The following is a 23,884-nucleotide window of genomic DNA, read 5'->3' as shown; positions in this document are numbered from 1 at the left end:
AATTATCTACGAGTTTTATATTAATAAATTGTTTTATTTATCTAGTAATAGAGCATATAAAAGATATATTATTAATTCATTATTTATTAAATTTTAATCACGTTTTTTAATTCATCAACTAATAAAAACGCCTGTCAGTAAAAAAAAACATTCTGCAAGCTGTCAATTCTGTCAAAAACATATGTTACGTCCACTTTACGGATAAAATTGCACAATAATTTGCATAATTCCTGCTGATTCGGACACACCACGAGCATGTGGTTTCCGTACAGGAGATTTAGAACTGCATAATAAACTTTTGTGTTAAAAGAAAGATCAAGATATTTTATAAACTATGGCTTCGAGGGCTGAAAATGTTGCTGCTAAAACAGTGAAAATTTACGATTTGGATAACTTTGAGAAATTGCTCAAGGATCTAAAAGTTGCGTCTTGCATGCTTACCGAGTCTCATCAAGTTGGTATGTGTATATTAGTAGAACTATACATTTCATACAATCGCCAACATAACCTATAAGTAACATCATACAAATCATACAATTTAGAGTTTTAATAGGGCAAAGATATCTTAATCTTGCATAATTTATGAAAGATGTATCTCTTGTTAGATTAGTTTAACTCATGTTTTGTGGCAGAGGCGAAAAAATAAAATCGTAAATTTCATAAAAATTCTATGCTTTCAGTTGATGAAGCAAGTGTGATCAAACGTCTCAATGCACTGAGCCTTACCGGGCCTTCTGATGGCAACTGTTGTTCGTGCTGTGGCGTGGGCCCCTTCGAGAGTCGTCTACAACAAACGGCACACTATAAAAATCATTGGCACACACATAACCTGAAGAGGAAACTGTTTGGAAAGTCACCACTTACATTGGGGCAGTTTAGTTCACGACAAGGTATGTTGTTCATCACTCTACATTTAAAAAAACCGGCCAAGTGCGAGTCGGACTCGCGCACGGAGGGTTCCGTACCATCAACAAAAAATAGAGCAAAAAAATCGTGTTTGTTGTATGGGAGCCCCTCTTAAATATTTATTTTGTAGTATTTGTTATAGCGGCAACAGAGATACATCATTTGTGAAAATTTCAACTCTTTAGCTATCGCGGTTCATGAGATACAGCCTGGTGACAGACGGACGGACGGAGAGCGAGGTCTTAGTAATACGGTCCCGTTTTTTACCCTTTGGGTACGGAACCCTAAAAAACAGCTAGGTACTGTAACTACTAAATCCTACTACTCTATTCTAAGAAAATTATGTCAAGTGATAGAATTAGTATTTTAATTTCAATACAATACAGTCCTCTTCATTGCATGCCTCACACAGCTTATGATATGTGTACAGAAACAAAGACAAAACAACATGCAGTCTTATTGCTTTGGCAGAGGTCGGCAACCTGTTACTTGCGGCCCGCGAGCCTCCCTGGCTATTTTGTATGTAATATTGACAACCGACAATGTCTAGTCTAGTCATAAATATTAACAAAGTGCGGGCCGCGTCAACTTCGTTACCTACTATGTGGCCCTTGGCTGCCAAAAGGTTGCCGACCGCTGGCTTAGAGTGACCACTTAATGTTCAAAGTAGCACTTCATATTATGCTCTAAGCTGTGTTTGCAAATGATTATGCTGTCGGTTAGTATCACTGTTTCTCTGTTTATTTTATTTAAATGTAACTGCTATTTGGGATCAGACTAGTAGCTCATTAGAATTTGATTATGTTCAAAATTCCTAATTATGATCACTGCACCTTGATTCCTTCCACCAACTAATTAAAATATATCTGGTACTGGTACATATGTATAGTTTGTCAAAGGACTGTCTCATTTCAAACATAGACCGAGAGAATCATACTATCTTTGTCTTACACTAGTACTAGCACCCAAAAGAAAAGGATGAGTATAGTTTTTTTTGTTCTTATTTACTGACAATTCGGTTTGAGTTTGACCAACTATACCTACCTTACACCACGTAAATATGTACTTCTTTTTTTCAGATGACAACTCCAGCGTGTCCGGCAGTGACTCAGAAACAGAGGGCACTAGCAACGGCCCCGCTAGCGATCTGTTTGCTGCGGCTACTCGGCACTGCAAGGCCTTCTTTACTAACGGCAAGGGACAGGTGTTCTGTATCTACAGGTGTTTGCTGCATCATAGGAAGGCTAGTTGTACTTATACTTTGATCTGGTTTAGTTGGACCAACCAGTCGATTTATTGATTAGCGTAAGGGCCACCCCACATCTAGCGTCTTTCGAGCGTCGGCGTCTGGTCAGCGCTATGGAAAATGACGTCGCTGCGCAGTTGCGTCGACGTTGTGTAGAGTTGTAGACGCCGACGCTCGAAAGACGCTAGATGTGGGGTGGCCCTAACTCGGTAGAGGAATATGGAACATGCTATACAGTATAATATTCTCTACTTGAACAACAATAACAAATGGTTGCAATCTGCTTTTGGTCTACTAATATTTTATTTAACGGTAATATCATGGAGATTGGACCATACAGGTACGGTTGACGAAATCTAAAATGAACCGATCTCTCGAACAACTTTATATTTCTTCCACTTTGTGTTTCGTCAACTTTACAATTAATATTAAATTAGCTAACTTAAAATATTATTCATACTATGCTACTAAGAAAACACGAGTAATAAAGTGTCATTCTATGGAACTTGCTAACTATGTAAACAAAAGTCACTAGTAAATTGACATTCAGAGACAATTTCAGTATGGCGGTTTGTTTACATTGAATGCAAGTTCCATTGAATGACTCGACTTTAAGTCATAATGTATTGTTTGTCCGCATTTTCGTTAGTCATAATTCATTTGGTTCAGAAACGCGTCACTTTTCAGGATTGCCATAAAACAAACCTAACCTAACCTATCTATAGGATAACCTTACGAAAATCCTGAATAGTTAACGGTTTCAGTTTTATGACTAATGATAATATGGCAAACAATACATTATGACTTAAAACTTTATGGGAAACAAAGGGACCCCGCTGTCTAAATTATCCATGCCATATCATAACTGTTCTGGCGCTGGTGGCCTAGTGGTAAGAGCGTGCGACTTGCAATCCAGAGGTCGCGGGTTCAAACCCCGGCTCGTACCAATGAGTTTTTCGGAACTTATGTACGAAATATCATTTGATATTTACCAGTCGCTTTTCGGTGAAGGAAAACATCGTGAGGAGACCGGACTAATCCCAATAAGGGCCTAGTTTACCCTCTGGGTTGAAAGGTCAGATGGCAGTCGCTTTCGTAAAAACTAGTGCCCACGCCAATTCCTGGGATTAGTTGCCAAGCGGACCCCAGGCTCCCATGAGCCATGGCAAAATGCCGAGACAACGCGAGGAAAAAAAAAAATTTTAAATCTATTTATTTCGCTAAAAAAGTACTTAAATCTACATACATTTGTGTGCAAAATCTCTGGTATGAGATTATGAAGATGATGATCATAACTGTTCTACAGGAGGAGCTATCGACAGACGGTGACGGTAGTGCCTGGATCGAGCGCTGCTCACGCCTCCTCGTGCCCGGCTTCCAACGCTGGGCCGTCTTCATGGTGTCCGGGGGACACTTCGCAGGCGCCATCTTTGCTGGCGGCGCGGCTGTGTTGCATAAAACGCATCATTCCTACGTGGCGCGGCGTGGACAAGGTGATTATTAAAATTCACAAGAATGTAACTTCACAGATAAGGTGCCCACTATCTGAATTTCTAACCCATAGGGGAAACTAGCCGTTTTTAGGGTTCCGTAGCCAAATGGCAAAAAACGGAACCCTTATAGATTCGTCATGTCTGTCTGTCTGTCTGTCCGTCTGTCCGTCCGTATGTCACAGCCACTTTTCTCCGAAACTATAAGAACTATACTGTTGAAACTTGGTAAGTAGATGTATTCTGTGAACCGCATTAAGATTTTCACACAAAAATAGAAAAAAAAAACAATAATTTTTTGGGGTTCCCCATACTTCGAACTGAAACTCAAAAAATTTTTTTTCATCAAACCCATACGTGTGGGGTATCTATGGATAGGTCTTCAAAAATGATATTGAGGTTTCTAATATAATTTTTTTCTAAACTGAATAGTTTGCGCGAGAGACACTTCCAAAGTGGTAAAATGTGTCCCCCCCCCCCCTGTAACTTCTAAAATAAGAGAATGATAAAACTAAAAAAAATATATGATGTACATTACCATGTAAATTTCCACCGAAAATTGGTTTGAACGAGATCTAGCAAGTAGTTTTTTTTAATACGTCATAAATCGCCTAAATACGGAACCCTTCATGGGCGAGTCCGACTCGCACTTGGCCGCTTTTTTTATTATAAGTTCAGTTGCGCTCATTGTATTCTTTCATACCTACATATTAAATTATATTTAATACGAGAAGCCAAGAGCCAGTGGGCTCAAACCCGCCCGCAGTTTTACCACTTTGCTACCAGTGCTCCATACGATAGCCTCCTCCTGTCGCGTCGAATGATGGGCCCATATGAGAGTTCATTTTTACATGGAGTAGCTGTCACGTAAATAAGATAAGATAAAGATAAAAAGATAGTTTATTCAAGTAGGCATAATTACAATGCGCTTATGAACGTCAAATAAAGCTAACCGGCTCCAACCCTACACTTCTGCCTCGGGAAGATTTAAATCCCCCCTCAATTGAAGGAGGGTATCCCAATATGGGACCGGCAACAAACTCGGCGGGACACATCTTTAAAAAAAATTACATCTTATAATTAACATGCATTACGAGAAAATAAGGAAAAAAAAATACAATTTAAATTACTATAGAATTCATGCAATTATACACATAAGGTGTAATAGAAATTTGATTTAAAAAAATATACATATGTATGAAGACTTGAAGGAGATAATATATGTACTTGCAAAATAAATATGTAGGTATTGTTATTTCGTAGGCCAGGCCCAAGCGTCACGCGACCAACACGGATCGGCGCCCAAGTCGGCTGGTGCCAGTTTGAGAAGATATAACCAGGCCGCGTTCTTAGAGGTGAGACTCATCTTGAAACTGGAATTTTCGCGATAACTTCGCCTTAACTAATGTTCTGTCTCTTGTTTTGTTATGTTGCACAATAAAGTGTTTTACTACCGTTAAGCTTTGGATTCCTCCGAAAACGGTGCCGTCATATTACGGCCGCTATATAGCGTTGACTGACGTCACTAGGACGTTGTCTATGTAAACAAGATGGCGCGGTTTCCTAGACGGCGTTACGTTACGTTGATTGCCAACGTAACGTAAGATGACGGCCGTCATGACGGTGTCGATAGTTTCGTGAACGTTTTATTAGATAGCGGTGACGCCATTTTGGAATAAATGACACGAGATTTGAATAAGTGATTCCGTACTACGATTATTTTCCTCTTCTGATGATATTTCATCCTCCAAGTAAATTATAGATGATCAAGCAAATCTTGTCAGTAGGAAAAGGCGCGAAATTCAAATTTTCTATGGGACGTTATCCCATCGCGCCTACATTTTTCAAATTTGCCGCTTTGATCTTGGTGGATGACGGTGTGTTATGACGCCGTGGTACTTTCCACATGTCGCCACCGTAAAGACGGCCGTCTTTTGCTGCCGCTATATGACGGCCGTCATATGACGGCACCGTTTTCGGAGGAATCCAAAGCTTTAGTAACTTACTTAAATAAAATCAAGAAAATTCACACGCCAAGTAAATGGAATAAAAAACAACGGCTTGCACTCCGGGAGTGCCGACAGAAGTGAAAACTCAATGACTAGTCCAAAATGTCTGCAGCACTATGTATAATTGACCCATCCTCCTTTCTGTTGGAAAACTTTAGTTCCGAAATTGCTGGTCAGTGAGCTTGTTTATAATTCGAAATTCAAATTTGTAGCGTTAATTGTTTAAAATTCGAATAGAAGAACCTCGCATCTAAATATATTTCGTCATGATATTTTGAGTTTTATTCATTTTGATTTTATCATTTTTTCCCTTGGAGGATACAACTAAACGGAGTAGCCATTAACAGGTTTTCCCCTCTGTCGAAAATAGGCGGCCAACGGTCATACACAATGTATGGACTGACGTTTATCTGACATGGCTATTTTTACGTTACGCATACATTTGACGTTCCCCTCCCCCGCAAAAATCGGCAGACGGTTTTGTACAGAAAATTACAGACATGGCGTCTCCGTTTGATTATATCCTCCAAGTTTTTTCCCCACCTCAAAAAGTGCCCAGCGGCGCTAAAGAAGTTTTCACTTCAAAAACAAATGTTAACCGTCACCATTTTTGTCCAGCATGTTCAAGAAATAGTAACCGGCTGGACGGAAGACCTTAACGGGTGCTCGCTCGTCCTGTACCGGGCCGTTGGACCCATAAACCAGGGGGCGCTCTTCGGGAAGAATTCGCCATTAAGCCGGGATGACCCTAGGGTCAGGGTACTGCCGTTCCCTACGAGGAAACCGACGTATAAGGAGATACAGAGGGTCCATGAGACGGTGGCTAGTCTGGAAGTGTATGGTGAGTACATGTCCAATGTCCACATTGCTACGTTTATGTACTGTCAAATACATAATTCTTACGCAATCTATCTATCTAATCTAATACCTTTAAACGAGAAATTCTTGTATATTTATTTATATAATATATTTCGGGGATCTCTGAAACGGCTCTAACGATTTCGATGAAATTTGCTATATAGGTTTCGGGGGTGAAAAATCGATCTAGCTAGTTGTTATCTCTGAGAAAACGCGCATTTTTGAGTTTTTATATGTTTTCCGAGCAAAGCTCGGTACCCAGATCATCATCATTCTCTTGCCCTTGTCCCATTTACTTGGGGTCGGCGCAGCATGTCTTCCTCTTCCATACCTCTCTGTCACCCGTCATCTCATCATTCACTTGCGTTCGTTTCATATCATCTCACACAGTCCATCCACCTTTTCCTCGGTTTTCCTCTCCTTGTACTTCCCTCCACATTCATTCGTAATACCTTTCTCGTCACATGACTTTCATCCCTCCGCATCATATGTCCGTACCAGGCTAGGCGGTTTGCCCTTACTTTTTCTGTTATGGGTGCAACTTTCAGGCTTCCTCTTATATACTCATTCCTTATCCTATCCATTCTTGTCACGCCACACATCCACCTTAACATTCTCATCTCCGCTACATGCAATCTCTTTTCATCCGTCACCTTTAGGGGCCAACACTCTGATCCATACATGACGACAGGTCTTATGACTGATTTATAAATTTTACCCTTCAACCGAAGAGGCATTCGGGCATCGCAAATGGTTCCCGTGACCTGTCGCCATTTCATCCAACCAGTGCTAATCCGGTTTTTTACGTCACGATCGATATTGCCATCGCACTGTACTAGCGAACCGAGGTACTTGAAGTCGGAGCAAACCGGCAATGTAACGCCGTCGAGTTTTCGAGTTCGTTGAGCGCTCGGTACCCAGATATTGAACAATAAAGCGCGTAAATATATCTGACATAAACTAATTTGTATATAAGAGCGTTTCATACATATTTGCGTGGTTTTTTGTGTCAGATATTGTTGTAGGTTGTATTTCTGCTTAATACAGTAAATAAGTGTGTTTTAAAAATCATAAATGGGCGTTTTCTAAAATAAATATCGAAAACCTGATTCTTTCAAATCTGGACATTCTTGGGCTCATTCTACTCAGAATCTACAGCATTCTCCATCCTTCCATTAAAAAAAGATGTCCCAAAATGTCCATTCCATTACGTCACGTTTTATTATGAGATAATTTTTCACTTGTATGGACGTGACGTAGTGGAATGTAAAATTTTCATACAAATTTTTGGGAAAAGTTTTTTTATCATCAGGATTGAATATGCTAGTGATTCTGAGTTGAAAGAACCCAAAAACACCAGGATCTGTGAGAATCGGGTTTTCAATATTTATTTTAGAAAACGCCCAAATATATCTCGATAGCAGACATAATTTGAGCAGCTCTTGAACAAAAACAATCGAGTATCTCCTTAAATGAAGCCCAGGAGATTTAACCTGTTGTTGCCTGTATCATTTAGCTTCATAGGTTGAAACGCACCAAGTAAATTTCAGTGTTTACCTTTCCCATTTTGTTTTAGACACAATGGAGCTATTCCAGAAAGCGCTAATAGCGTCGACCACCAAGCTGCCGGCCAAGACCGGCTCCGATACTAGTGTAGACCGTAAAAAAACACAGAAGAGTCCCAATAAACCTATCGACAGGGCGAAGTCGAGGTGAGTGCTATGGTCGAACATTAAATGTGACGTTATCTATGAAAAGGGACCTTATTGCCGATGGCGCTTACGCCATTATTAACGATGCTCCGATATAAATACAATGCCGCGCGACGCTGTGCGGCGTAAGCGCCATCGACAATAAGGTCCCTTTTCATAGATAATGCCCCAAATACAGAGGGGCTACCGCGAAAACCGTTTTTCGTAAATTGCGGGGATCTTTTTCTTTTACTCCAATGAAGGCGTAATAAGCACTTACTATACCTACCTATTTCTCTATGATGATGATGTAACAGGGGTAAGTAGTAGGTTTATTTACTAGGAAATTAATCGTAGGAATGTAATTTACATTTATTTCTCGCAGTAGGCTTAGCACAGCGCCGCGACGGTACTCACCCGAGATATAGACTACCCGTCCCTCTCTAATTAATATAGTTAGAAAAAGACAATTTTAATATGGCGGTTTGTTTACATACGTAGCAAGTTGCATAGAATGACACTTTAGTAGGTTTATTTACTAGGAAATTAATCGTAGGAATGTAATTTTTATTTATTTCTCGCAGTAGGCTTAGCACAGCGCCCCGATACTCGCCCGAGATGTAGACTGCCCGTCCCTCTCTAATTAATACAGTTAGAAAAAGACGGGTAGTCTATCTTGTGCGTGAGTTACTGTTGAGACCTGAGGCTGACGGGAGTGAAGGATAATCCACCACTTTATTGTCCGTTGGTTTTCTTTTTTAAGATTATCTGTAATTTTTTTCAATGTGTTTGGCTACCATTATTTAACACCCTCCGACCATAGAGAAAAAAATACATAGAGTCACTCACTCTCACTCCATACGTCAGTTTTGGTACGAAAAAGACTATTATTTTCATAGTCGACATCTAGCATCGAGTAGCGGAATTATCAGTACGCCTTCAGTTAAGAATATGTCTTACTATATTTCTCTATGCTCCGACGGAGCGATAGCTGACTTGAGGCTATGCCTTAACCACTTTACGAATTATCGCCTGCTACGAACTTTCTCATAAAAATCAGTTCCAGAATTTAGGGCCTTTTCATTTTTACTATCCTTAAAGGCAACATTATTTGCTTTTTAGGGTTCCGTACCCAAAGGGTTAAAAACGGGACCCTATTACTAAGACTTCGCTGTCCGTCCGTCCGTCCGTCCGTCCGTTGAAATTTTCACAAATGATGTATCTCTGTTGCCGCTATAACAACAAATACTAAAAATAAAATAAAATAAATATTTAAGGGGGCCTCCCATACAACAAACACGATTTTTTTGCTCTATTTTTTGTTGATGGTGCGGAACCCTCTGTGCAAAAGTCCGACTCGCACTTGGCCGTTTTTTTTAGTAAATTTCGTTTGGTAGCAAAGATGTCTTATTAGGTAATAAATTAACCCTGTTTATGTGAATATAAATAACTTACCTGGATACTGTCAACTCACTTCATAAACACATTGTACTAGTCAGGTCAAGGGTAAATCCACCTATTGTTGTCACCCTCCCTTTGTTGGCATATTCAATTACGACTCAAAGCAACATGATGGTCACCCCGCAAAGTGGGTGCCGATGACTAGTGTTTTCGGTGTTAATTTAGTAGGCGTTGATTTACGTTAACCAACTGATATTGACCAAATGGGGTTGGCCGGTCGAAGTACGAGTATTTAGCAGATGGCGCCAGCTTAGCTTGCCCTTTCAATCCCTAGAATTGTGTCAGATTTTGGTTTTTATAGGGTTTCGTACCTCAAAAGGAAAAAAACGGAACCCTTATAGGATCACTCGTTCGTCTGTCTGTCTGTCCGACCATTCCCCCCTTTATCTCCGAAACTAATGGGTATTTTTTTTTGAAAAAAAATACTAAATATGTAGTTGTTTACTTATAGATGACAGGAAAACCTGTTAGAAATGTGCAGTCAAGCGTGAGTTGGACTTGGAACCCTTGGAACGCGAATCTGACTCGCACTTGGCCGGTTTTTTTATGCCCTGGATGCCAGCCCTTTAAGCCAAATTTCATAGAAAAAGGGGCAAGTATGAAATGATTGCGCCATTTATGCAAACCTTTGACAGTTGCCAACCCCATTTCACAGGACAACCTGTATAAATAAAATACGACATTTAAAATTTAAAATTCAGTGCCGAAAATCCGACTATCGGGTATTTTATGATTTCGTTCCCAGGCCGGAGACCCGATAGTCGGGATCGTGGTACTAAAGCTTTATATGACGAAATTTTTGTGGCCTGGCGCGGATGTCTTGTTAGGCTGGGTGGCAATTAATGTGTTAAACAGTAGGTATTTTACAGAGAACGTGCCCCCCGCCCCCTCCCCACCCAACTGATGTCGAGCGAGGATGAGGGTCCCTGTTACATAGACTCGGAGACCCCGGCCAACTGGATCAAGACCCTGTCAGAGCAGACCTCTAAGGGTATGGAGCTTTTTAACACATTCACTGCCACCGACGCACATGTGCATCGACCGTCATACAAGTTTGTTCCTAGGCCACGCAGGCAGTGAATGCGTTAATGAATTTATTTCAACTTTGGTAACTATTTTTACATAAATGAATTGTAAAATTGCAATTAAATACTGACTGTTTTTAATAAAATTTACTTAAGAATTGATTAGATTAGATATATTTATTTCTTAAAGAAAAAGACACAGTATTTTACACAACAGGATAAAACAAAGGCTTTGACAAAAAGATCGTCAACTTAACATCAAAAACAGAAAGAAAAAATAAAAGAATATAAAATAAAAAAATGTCATAATAAAAAGAAATGTCAATGTATACATAGCTAGGGCCAACCTAGGTATTGTCGAATGTCAAGAATAAGAACAAAAAACAATTTAAATACTTAAGTTACAAAAATTACCAAATTGAACCTACTCCAAATCTACTTACTTAACGTCTTAGCTGATCAGTTATCCTAGCAGGCACAGTCACCTACAATAATATGTTCGTATACTCTTCCAAGGCCGCAAAAATGTGACACGCTCTTATGGCTCTACAAATAAGATCGTGCCAGATACTTTTCCAGCCTTCGTTGTGTAACATATTATTGCAGGTGACTGTATCTAGGCACAGAAGGTTCTTTGATGTATTTTTAAGCGAAACATACCTATTTGGATACCTACAGTAACATGCCTATCGATGATTTTCAAAGCGCTCTAATTAATAAAATCGTTCGTATTAGAAACTCACTGTCAATATTGGCCCCTAAAACCAGATGTCTGATGTATATTATATACATCATGTATTATGTTATGTATTATGTTGTCTGATGGTATAGTGTGTCAAAGGTCTGATTTCAAACATAGAGAGAATCATACTATCTTTGTCTTACACTGGTACTAGCACCCAAAAGAAAAGGATGAGTATAGTTTTTTTGTTCCCATTTACTGACAAGATTTGGTTGAGTATACTAAAACTTTTGTATGAATGACAGGTCATATCACAAACTCGCGCAAAGACTTAGTACACGATGTAGTGGTCGCTCGACCGCTTAGTTCGGACAGCGAAGACCAGGGCGCGATAGAAAAGAAGGAGGTGAAAAAAAAAAAGAAGGAGAAAGAAGATAGAGGAGACAAGGGGGAGAAAGGGGAGAAAAAACCTCAGGCAACGAAGATTCCTAATAATGTGAAAAGGGTAAAGTTACTTAACTACCTGTTTTAGAAGTTTTCGGTAAATTTATGAAATGATTTTTAAATCGTACACTTTTACTATGTCACTAAGGCCCTGAAGTTACCATGGTTACCAGTACAATTTGACACTGGGTTAATGGTTTAACCGCGTAACCCCAGGTTAGTGGGATGGTGCGAGTGGGCCTAACCCCGAAATCGAGAAAAAAAACCGGCTGCCCCTTAGAAGACTTTGAATATCTACTCGACTAAAATGAAACTGCCAACCGCGAGTTCAGGATTGGTCTCATTGTAAAAGTTGGTTAGTGTGATAAATTATTTTTCACCTCAGCAGCTCGAACAAGGGTACTTTGCTACAGCAATGAGCAAAATGCGATTTTGCTCACTGTTTTTAAGTAGCAAAATACCCTTGTTCGAGCTGCTGAGGTGAAAACTTAATTGTTGGTATATCTTAAGAAAACATGAGTGAATAGGTAAGTGATGAAGAAGGAATTTTTCGGGTTCTTTAATATGTTCTCACTGCTGAGGTGAAAAGTTTTGTGAACTACACGAGATCAAAGTTATTTACATCTCGTGCGCTTTTGAGTCCCTTACTACGCTCAAGATTCTAAATTAGATAGAATCTTTCGCTTGCACGGGACTCAAAATAAGCACTCGAAGAAATATCAAACTTTGATCTCTTGTTGTACAAATAACTATATTAAACTCGCGTTTTATTTTCTATACTATTTAAGGAAAGTTATGCGACATTTCATTTGGGTCAAAACACCACAGTGGTGCGTTATACGTCGATCGTTGTAATTGTTTCTCTTAACATCACACGGAAACATATGCATACTTACTTACTCACAACTCTCTTTTTACTCTAGATGTGGAAGATAATATCAGGTGACGAGATCTCTCTCGAGACGATTCTAGAGAGTTGGGAGGGGTCTTTGCAAGAAGCCTGCAACACGAGGGACCCTAGCGACGGCAATACAGCGCTGCACAAGGCCGCCATAGCAGCCAAACCTGAGATGGTCACGTGAGTCATAATAATTAATTGCTCAGCTGAGTAAATGTAAGGCTCCGCCATTTTGAATTTTTTTCAAAAACTTAATCGACAAAAATAGTTATTTTAGATACAAGTGCGAAAAAGAGGAAATTCGAAACGACCGAAGGGAATGTTTTAAATCGACACGAGTTGCGAATTACCTATTCGCACGTGTATCGAACAACGTTTTACAATACATATGGCACTTTAAAGTTTCGACATACGCACGAAAAGTGCTATTTTATGCACTAGTGCGGAAAAGTATGTACTGTAAAGAATATTTTGGTTATCATAGAACCTGCTCACAAAATTTCACGGTTGAGAATTGCGACCTGTGCTCTGTTTATCAAAAGCTCGTAACTTGTAATACAAGTGGATGTCCCTTTTTGACAGCTTTTGCTAGAAAGGGACTTCCACTTGTATTACAAGTTACAAGCTTTTGATAAACAGGTCACTGGGGCCCGTTTCTCAAAAACTTGTACCTTGTGATACAAGCGGATGTCACTTTTTGACAGCTTTTGTTAGAAAGGGACTTCCAATTACAAGCTACAAGTATTACAAGTTACAAGCTTTTGAGAAACGGGCCCCTGTAAAGGAGAACATCCGGAGTAATCCGGACATACCTACGATAGCATTTTTGGCCAAGATGAAACGGAGACCTTCGCTGACGCTCGATCAATAAATATTGTACGTTTACAGTACATATAGTGCTACTTTCCGGAACTAGTGCGGGAAATAGCACTATGCTAGCGTATGTTGAAAGTTTTAAGTGCCATATGTACTGTAAAAAGTTGTACGATACACGCGCGAATAGGTAATTCGCAACTCGTGTCGATTTAAAACATTCCCTTCGGTCGTGTTGTAATTTATCGCCACTCGTTTCGAATTTCCTCTTTTCTGCACTTGTATCGTAAATAACTATTCTTACCAGGTCGTGCCCGCAACTTCGTATACAAAGAAGTGAAACTATTCCCCACACTTCCCTCTTAATACTCCCATCCTATACTAGCTTTTTACCGATATTTCACCTCCTTAGGGCATGGCTTATACACCATACTACCCATACCATAATACGACATTGGTAATATTGGTATTTTGTATTTTTCTCCTGATACATTTGTGTTGTATTTTTTTAAAATGTAAAATTACTGTTTCTTTTTCACGCAGTCAAATCCTTACCGCGGGCGGTGACCCCTGCGTCAAGAACAATCAACTACAGACCCCATATGCAGCCTCGCCGCATAACGACACCCGAGTAGCTTTCAGGCTATTTCAGGCACAGCATCCCGACAAATACAACTACGCTAAGGTAGGTACTAGGTACATGTTTATTTGATTTAATTTTCAGAAGAAGGTCTACAAGTCTACATATACATGTTAATTCAACAAATATCCACCTCCGGCCCTTCTGGAGCTCAGCTAACGGCCTCAGTGGTTTTTACGGCTAACAGCCTCAGTGGTTCTTACGGCTAACGGCCTCAGTGGTTCTTACGTCTAATGGCCTCAGTGGTTCTTACGTCTAACGGCCTCAGTGGTTCTTACGTCTAACGGCCTCAGTGGTTCTTACGTCTAACGGCCTCAGTGGTTCTTACGTCTAACGGCCTCAGTGGTTCTTACGTCTAACGGCCTCAGTGGTTCTTACGGCTAACAGCCTCAGTGGTTCTTACGTCTAACGGCCTCAGTGGTTCTTACGTCTAACGGCTTCAGTGGTTCTTACGGCTAACGGCCTCAGCGGTTCTTACGGCTAACGGCCTCAGCGGTTCTTACGGCTAACGGCCTCAGCGGTTCTTACGGCTAACGGCCTCAGCGGTTCTTACGGCTGACGGCCTCAGCGGTTCTTACGGCTAACGGCCTCAGCGGTTCTTACGGCTAACGGACTCAGCGGTTCCTACGGCTAACGGCCTCAGCGGTTCCTACGGCTAACGGCCTCAGTGGTTCTTACGGCTGACGGCCTCAGCGGTTCTTACGGCTAACGGCCTCAGTGGTTCTTACGGCTGACGGCCTCAGCGGTTCTTACGGCTAACGGCCTCAGTGGTTCTTACGGCTGACGGCCTCAGCGGTTCTTACGGCTAACGGCCTCAGTGGTTCTTACGGCTGACGGCCTCAGCGGTTCTTACGGCTAACGGCCTCAGCGGTTCTTACGGCTAACGGCCTCAGTGGTTCTTACGGCTGACGGCCTCAGCGGTTCTTACGGCTAACGGCCTCAGTGGTTCTTACGGCTAACGGCCTCAGTGGTTCTTACGGCTGACGGCCTCAGCGGTTCTTACGGCTAACGGCCTCAGTGGTTCTTACGGCGTACTTCTTATTTTTCTGAATGCTATAGACATTAGGTTTGTCAACGTGCTACAGTTCAATAATATGATAATATGTAATTGATAAATACAAATACAAATATTTATTAATAACACCAAAGTTACAGGTCAAAAATTAGTAGCTTATGTGACGGCTACATTAACTAAAAGCATTAAAGTACGAGTGAAATTTTCATGCCTATAATATATATAGTCATACCGTAATTTGCGGATTTTGAACACATAAATCACATACACATACATGTACGTAGATAAATCAAATTATCGCTTTTTTTTTTTCGTTAGGTATATACTCGTACATAGATAAGATCGATGAATGAATGCTATTTTATTATAATCATTTATTATTTGTGACTTTAAAAAACTACATTGACTTAAATACATATTTTTAATTCTGGTGGAAGCCACTCTAAAACAGCCTTTTGCTAATATACCGAAATAGCCTTCAGATTCTCCATTGCATTTTCAAAACACTTAAAACTCTCTCAAAGTGGGAACGTCAACATTCAAGTTTTAAAGGAAACTCCAAATACGCTTTGCGTTGAGAATAATTTATGAAACAGTCGACGTTGCATCTTATCAGCAATACCTGAAAATTGCTGTGAACACAACATTTCAGACAGAAACAGAGAATAATTTAAAAAAATTGTTGTCATTAGGGCGTTTTTTTTTGTTGTCCCCTACACTTTCTTTTTCAAATTTGGGTTTTTTTTATGTTATTTCTACTCAGAATCACGGGCTCTTTCTATCCTAAAAGGAGAAAAAAAGTGTCCTAAGGTTTTTATTTCCATTACGTCACCATTTTTCATAGACTTTGTATGGCGGTCGCGAAATGGAAAGATCGAAAAATGTATGGAAATTTTGGGACACTTTTTTTCTCCTATTAGGATAGAAAGAGCTCGTGATTCTGAGTAGAAATAACATAAAAAATCCCAAATTTGAAAAAAAAGTAGGGGACAAAAAAAAAACGCCCATTACCGTTGTGAATAGGAATTCAAACGCAAAGCTACGATGCTTGGGTTGGGTACATATTATAATCTTTACATTGATACATATTAAACATGCGTAAAAATATCATCTTGGGTTTGGAATAATAGTAAGAAATAAGAATGAATATATGTTTACCCATTCTTAAATCGTTGTCTCACATTCTACCGACTACCAAACCAATACCAATAACTAAACGATCGTATTAAAAACGCACTTTTAATTAAGTAATCTTTGTAGGTACAGATAATATACATATTGAATAGACACCTCATCTCATCGCAATAAAACCCCCTATTAATATAAATTATAACCTCCATTTCTGATAATTGGCAATTTCATAAATTTCATAATGCACTCTTTAAAATCATTAAATAATCGATTTTATACATTTCATGCTTGGATAATTAGTTAGTAGCTATACGCAATCATAATTTATCCCAATATTGACTCACACGTTAATTAGGCAATATAGTAATTATGATAGTTGTGTTAATTTGGTTTATAATTTATATTGCGTATTAGTTAATTATCTTTGAGCAATCTTTGAGGCATATAGGTCGTGACTCAAAGGTTGTAAAGGAGAAAGGCTGATTAGTTTATTACGGTGTATTTTGCGGTTTAATTAGTTTTCCAATTATATATACGCTCGAAATTCAGAAAGACGCGAATTGGACTAATGATTAAATATTTATTTTCACCACACCAGCTCATAAAAGCTCTCTTGATTGTTCAAAAACTCACGAGAAAGTTGTATTTTATCCACGAGAGTCATCATACGAGCTGGTGTGGTGAAAAATTCTTTGTTGCCGCATTATTATCAAACGAGCCTCATCTAGACTATCGTAAGACTGTTCGCCAGGACCGGAGTAGTAATGCGAACTATGTTCATATTAACTGGATTTTGAAGCTAGATGTCGAAGTTTCGCTAAAGGGTTGCAAGTACACATTTTTAACTTGGCTTTAGCTACTGGACAGTATCCAAATCAATGCAAAGTCTCGCGAGTAAGACCTATTCCTAAAACGGGCGATACAAATAGCGTAGAGGATCATCGACCTATTGCCATCTTGTCGTCGACAGCCAAACTCTTCGAGGCCATTATAAATAGGTTAATTACTCCGCAAATTCGTCCCCTTCTTTGTGACTCCCAGCAAGGCTTTAGACCACGTCGTTCGGTTGAAACGAATCTGCTGACCCTGGTTGACACCGTTTCCGATCATTTAGACAAAGGCCTTCAAGTTGACGTATTGTACTTCGACTTCAAAAAGGCATTTGACCGCGTAGATAACGATGTGCTGCTGAGTAAGTTATGCAACATCGGGTTTTCACCCCGACTGCTCAGTTTCTTTGCCAGTTATCTACGCGGTAGGCAGCAGTATGTGCAATACGGATATTTTATTTCTGAGACCTTCCAGACTCGTTCTGGTGTCAGCCAGGGCTCGATTCTGGGTCCGTTGCTTTTTGGGATCATGATTAATGATTTGGCTTCGGTCCCAAAGTCTGCAAGTTGCTCTCCAGGATGATGTGGAACGAGTACGCCAATGGAGTGTCGAGAATAAGCTGTGTTTCAATACTGCTAAGAGGTTGGGGTTCGTTATAAGGAATTCTAGTGACTTTAATGACTCTGGAACTATGGCCTATGGCTTTTATACACCTCTCTAGTGAGAAGCAAGCTTGAGTCGGCTTCCATAGTCTGGAACCCTTGCGAGGTATCCTACGTTCTTCTTGTAGAGAAAGTGCAAAAGGTATTTTTGCGCTTTTTATATAAGAAATCGTAAGGGTGCTACCCATTTTTATATTGGCTTTAACTCCCTAGAAGTCAGGCGAAATTTTGCGCACCTATCCGCTACTTACCGTATTTTGCTAGGTGAGTCTGATTATGCCGAATTGGGCACGCAAGTGGTGCGACTGTATGTTCCCCCACTGACCAGAATTAATTTCAGACCTTGTAACCGGGGTCTTCTGGCAGTGCAGATGTCACGAACTGTTTCTCGCAAAAGATCGCCGCTAGTTCGCGCCCTCGACCTCCTGAATGCGCTATTAGCATCGGCTCCCGAATCCCGACAAGTGTGATCTGTTTGCCGGCAGGTGGAATATAGTGCGTGATGAATGCTTGAGGTTTTGCGAGATGATTGATAAACGGCCTTCGACAGTTTGAAATGTAGGTTTTTGTTATTGTTCTGTTTGTTTTAGGTTGTCTGGAAGAGATCGCTCTTAAGCGATAAGACCGCCTGTTGTTACCTCTATTGTCTTTGTTTATGTTATTGTACATTTATTGTAAACTACGTGTATGTGAGGTGTGCAATAAAGAGTATTGTATTTTATTGTACATATTTAAATTTACTTGTAGTTCCGCCGTGACTTGGTGTATACTGTTATGCTGTGTAACTTATTTGAATAATAAAATAAATAAAAATAAAATTATCAACGCTGAATTGTCTTAGATAATGTTATATATGCACTTTAAACTTTACAATTGAAACAGGTCCGACCGGCCAACGTCTGGCCTTGTCTTCCGAGAGTTCCGAGCCCGCAAAGACTAATTTGTTTTTCGCACCTAACTGTTAGGTACCTATAACAATAAAATATAGAAATAAATTAAACGAAGGAGCATAGCTTTGGTTAATGAGGCAATATCAAATTGTATAAATATACTTTTCATAATGTCGAGAGAGGAAAATGAGGACTACGTTTGTACGGAGAAGCGCGAAGCGGTCCTCCCCTTTCCTCTTAAGCCGATCCGGATCACAAATGTGACGTTTCTATTAGTAATTAATGCGAGTGGTCTGTGTGCAATTTATTACGGAGGAAAATATCGCGTTAATAATTCAAAATTAATTAAGTCAATACGAATAGGGATTTGTAACATTTGATAATTATATAATATTATAAGGACAATAATTATATAATATTATAAGGACAATTTTACACAAATCGACCTAGTCCCACTGTAAGCTCTATGAGGCTTGTGTTGACTACAAGACGACCATTCTATGTATTAGTTGTATTTACGAGTATATACCTAATATGTATATAGAAAACATCAATAATCTTTTGACGACCGGTCTGGCCTAGTGGGTAGTGAACCCTGCTTGTGAAGCCGCGGTCCCGGGTTCGAATCCCGGTAAGGACATTTATTTGTGTGATAAGCACAGATATATGTTCCTGAGTCATGGTTGTTTTCTATGTATTTAAGTATTTGTATATTATATATATCGTTGTCTGAGTACCCACAACACAAGCTTTCTTGAGCTTACCGTGGGGCTTAGTCAATATGTGTAAAAATGTCCTATAATATTTATTTATTTATTTATAATCCAGGAACAAATATTTGTGATAAACACACAAATAATTGCCGTTACCAGGCATCGTAGACAGAATCACTACCGACTATGCTAGGAGGCCGTAATATGCTTGCGAATATTGCAAAACCACATTTTATGAAATTCAATGAGCCATGATGTAGGTACCTACAGTTTATTATTTAGCACAGAATAAAATAATAACTACAACGATAATACGGTTGCTTGCAGCAATGCCAAAATATCAGGACCTCATAAAATCAAATGTACATAAACTGAAATATGTAGATGTCATATATTAAAGAAAAAGTGACGAAGCCCTCCAGTGGTGAAGGCCGGATTTGAACCGGCGTCTTTAGCAATCCGGGCTAACGCCTTGAACCCCTTGGCCACCCCGCCACGGTGGAACCCGTACCAATTTCTCGACTATATGCCATCTTACTAAGACGCAAATCAAATATTTTAAATAATTTGATTTGTTCCCAAAGTTGTGTCAAATGTACATGTTTAATACCCGTTTTCATGGTAGCTATAGCATAAATCTTAAAGGTTTAACTCGGATTATAGCGTCACAGTCGACCCGCAATTCTAAAGCACCCTGTCAATCTACTGTCGCTCACTCCACACTCCCATAAGCTCGGCCGGGCAGTCTCTATTCCAACAGGCTACCTAGTCGTGCCGAACGGTTAGGCCATAGGCCAACTAACTAGACTAACTAGAAGTTGTTGTTGTTGACAACAGCCAATGTTGTAATGCCGCCCAAGAGGTTTGACGTATAGAATTTTATTTTAGCGAATCAAACGTTTTACCTATTGACCAACCACTTTCTAGGGTTCCGTACCTCAAAAGGAAAAAACGGAACTCTTTTAGGATCACTCGTGCGTCTGTCAGTCTGTCCGACCATTCCCCCCTTTATCTCCGAAATTACTCGGTCTAAAATTTTGAAAAAATACACAAAATAGTTCTTTACCTATAGATGACAGGAACACCTATAAGAAATGTGCAGTCAAGCGCGAGTCGGACTTAATGTACGGAACCGTTGGAACGCGATCGCAAGTCCGACTTGCACTTGTTTGTTTTTTAATAGCGGGAACAGGGTATATTTATGGACAAAGGATAACTTTATATGTGTCAGATAATATCGCTGGCTTAGGCGAACTAGAGGAAATTTCATTATCTGCCTCTTTATTGCTCTTGCATATTTGAGCGATAGAAATGAAAATAACAAAATTTTTATTTTCGATGTTCGCGGCAGATCCTCTGTATTATTCTTCGATTTAGCATAGTTGTTTCGTGCCTCAAGTGAAACTGGTCGCCGTTATAAATACGATAGCCCCATGACACTCGCCTAAGTTTTGATATTCACAGGATATTTACACATGCATCACACTATTTCACTAACCTTTTGTAAGTAGGCAGTAACTTTTGCCTATAACTTCGTCTGGACGTTATAACCGTATCCTATGCTTCTTCGGGACTCGAACTTTGTCCATAACGGCGACGGAGTATATATCAAATATCGTACAAGTTATATTAGCAGTTTACTAACTTAAGTAACCTACTGTCTGACAGGAGTAGGTAGGTGTTAATATAAGATGTGTGCATTTGTAACGAGTATGTTCAATGGCCGGTCGTAGTATTTAGCAGATGGCGCCATCATAGCTTGCCTTGTCAGTCCCTAGAACTGTGTCAAATTTTTTTTAATGCCCTGGATGCCAGCCCTTTAAGCCAAATCTCATAGAAAAAGGGGCAAGCTATGATGTCGCCATCTATTCAAATCTCTGACAGTTGCCAACCCAATTAACGCCCTAGCAAGCCTTTACAGTATCAATTCCATCGTAGCCTATGAACGCCTGCAAATCTAGGGGTGTAAAATGCGTTTTGCCGACCCTTTGTAAACCTGTACACTTTCTTTTTTGTCTTAACCCTATACTGTAGTCCCTCGAGAAAACCGGCAGGGGGATTTTCCGCGCTATTTATTGTTTCTCTCAAGCTGAGATAGTCGAGTGGTTCAGGCGTAAGGCTTTCGGCTTTCTTTCAATGCCACTTTCGGGGGTTCGAATACATCTAATCCGTAACGTTTTCAGAATTTGCGTTACGTAGATACTATTTTTATGGTGAAGGAAAATATCGTGAGAAAATCTGCTTACCTCGTGTCTTGTAAACCTAAGGAATGCCGTATATTAGGATGTTTATAAATCTGATTTCTTGTTGTTCAGATCTATTTCCCGGTTATAGGTACTTCTATTGATCCATTTCTTTATATCCGAAACTTACGTAGAAATATAGAGATTGTGGGTTATTTATCGTTGACTGTTCACACAGCCAGTGAGACTTTTTTCTAACGACTACCAATAGAAAAAAATAGCTCGTCGCTGCTGATGGCTAGCCAAAGGTTGTCTAGAAAAGATTGCTCTTTTAGCGATGGGACCACTGATTGTCTTACCTCTAATTTTAAATTTGTGATTTGTATCGTTTCTTTTATCGATCTTATTATAAAGAGAACGAGTATATATAGGGTATATGAAATACTAGCATGTGACGTCACGATCAAATAACCAACTCTTTATAGTTTTATACGGGTTTTAAAATAAAAATTGTGTCTAAAAGTAACTGCTGTCTAAGTTTCTCTATTAATCTTCTGGTGCTTTATTTCATGCATGCTGTAAAATAATTTATTTCAAATACAGTCAAACAATTGTATTGTATTTTTCGCTAATTGTCAGCGATTTGACATTTGCATTACCAATGTATCCCCTTGCAGTCTCAAATCCCCGGCCCGCTAACCCCCGAGCTGATAGAACAAGAGAAGGAAAAGAGAGCGCAGCAGAAGAAGGCCAAGCGGCAGAGAGAGAAGGAGAAGATGGCCGAGAAAAACAAGACCAGCAAGTTCTTGCAGATGACTGATGCCGAGAAGGTTAGTGCTGTTTTATTTATTATACAAAACGAAAACATAAAAAAATTTAAAACGGATTATATCGTGTATATTGAATTTATACTACATCCCGACGTTTCGAATCCTTTACAGCGTTCGTGGTCAACGGGTGAACCCCCGATCCGATCCGACCGGGTCATGGGTCACCCGTTAACCACGAACGCTGTAAAGGGTTCGAAACATCGGGATGTAGTATAAATTCAATATACGCGATATATCCGTTTTAATATTTTAACTATCGTGGTTTTTTTTGTTTTTTTTTTAAATATGTATCGCGGTAAGTTTTATCATAATATTAATATCATACAAATTTGTGAGAGATCTTATAAACTGACGAAGTACCGTAAGTTGTAGGTAGTATGACTCGCAGACGTATCTGATATGCTTGATAAAAAAATCGGTGATGTACCGTAAACTTCCTGCCTACCATGTCAAACATTGCCTGGCTCGTAAAATAGTGATTGTACTAAACAGTGTCTATAACTAACTCCTAGTAATGATATTGATAATTAAAAAAAAAAATACGAAAGAAAACGCTTAAAAGGTAAATCACAATTTTAGAATAAAACACCATGGGAACAAAATCCTGACGTGTCGACAAGTTTTTCATCAATAACCTAAGAAAACAGGGTCTTCCTCTACTGTCTCTGAAATCATCCCCCGTGTCCAACAATATTGTTTTAACACGTGCGTTCTCTCTCACACTACAGTTGCAATCAAATTTCAACTTTAAACTATTCGTATTAAAGTATAAGATCGATTGTGTCGTTTAGACGGAAGCGTTCCTCGCGCTGCATCTTTCAAAACATGCATTTATTAGAAAACTAACTGCAGTTTCAGTTTCGACTCTATTCCTTTGAGTTAAAGTTATGTTTGAATGATTTAAAAGTCCGTTTTGATTCATTTTTGTTTTCATTGAATGATATATTAATATAAATGTCTCCCTTAGGTAAAAGCCGATCAGCCCCGCTGCTTCCTCTGTGGGATGCAGCTACCGTCGAAACCTTTTGAGTACGATTCTTATAAGTTTTGCACTATAAAGTGTTTGCAGAATCACAGGAACATCAGGCCTTTGCATATGAGTGCTTAAGGTGAATTTTATTTTTTATGAGGTCAAGACACTATCAGAAATAATGACATTACTATTGACACTGTCAACTTGAATGTATTGATTGGTTTGAAATGAAGGAATGTCAATATTTTTATGTAATTATTACTGAATGTCTGGATTGCATTAAATATAACTTACCATTTTTTTTTAATTTGTAGATACATTTTAATAGATTTCAAAATTCTGTGCGTAACTTTTATGTATGCCCTTAAAAAGGATATAATTTAATATTTATTTAATTATACTCTATTAATATCTATATAAGGAATATTATTCAATATTTAAACGAATAATTTTGATGGCAATATTATACTGTACTATTAATATTGATATTAAC

At 39.3% G+C, this 23,884-nt stretch overlaps 2 protein-coding genes across 2 annotated transcripts in view; both read left to right on the top strand.

Moving 5' to 3' along the window:
* The window catches only part of LOC134653104 (G-protein coupled receptor Mth2-like), a 222,907-nt gene that overhangs the window by 51,275 nt on the left and 147,748 nt on the right, over window positions 1-23,884 (top strand). The window lies entirely within an intron of this gene.
* On the top strand, window positions 229-23,680 carry LOC134653091 (tRNA endonuclease vms-1-like). Its single transcript, XM_063508387.1, has 13 exons — window positions 229-458; window positions 681-890; window positions 1,986-2,149; window positions 3,459-3,645; window positions 4,906-4,997; window positions 6,270-6,492; window positions 8,086-8,221; window positions 10,531-10,652; window positions 11,674-11,873; window positions 12,736-12,890; window positions 14,067-14,208; window positions 22,266-22,418; window positions 23,386-23,680. Exons 1-13 carry the CDS (start codon window positions 335-337, stop codon window positions 23,524-23,526), a joined length of 2,049 nt encoding a protein of 682 aa, XP_063364457.1. The 5' UTR covers window positions 229-334; the 3' UTR covers window positions 23,527-23,680.

This window comes from Cydia amplana, chromosome 12 (genome assembly GCF_948474715.1).
Source record: "Cydia amplana chromosome 12, ilCydAmpl1.1, whole genome shotgun sequence".
NCBI classification, from domain to species: Eukaryota; Metazoa; Arthropoda; class Insecta; order Lepidoptera; family Tortricidae; genus Cydia; species Cydia amplana.
The sequence above is the reverse complement of the archived record's forward strand: the minus strand, read 5'-3'. Positions and strand labels throughout refer to the sequence as shown.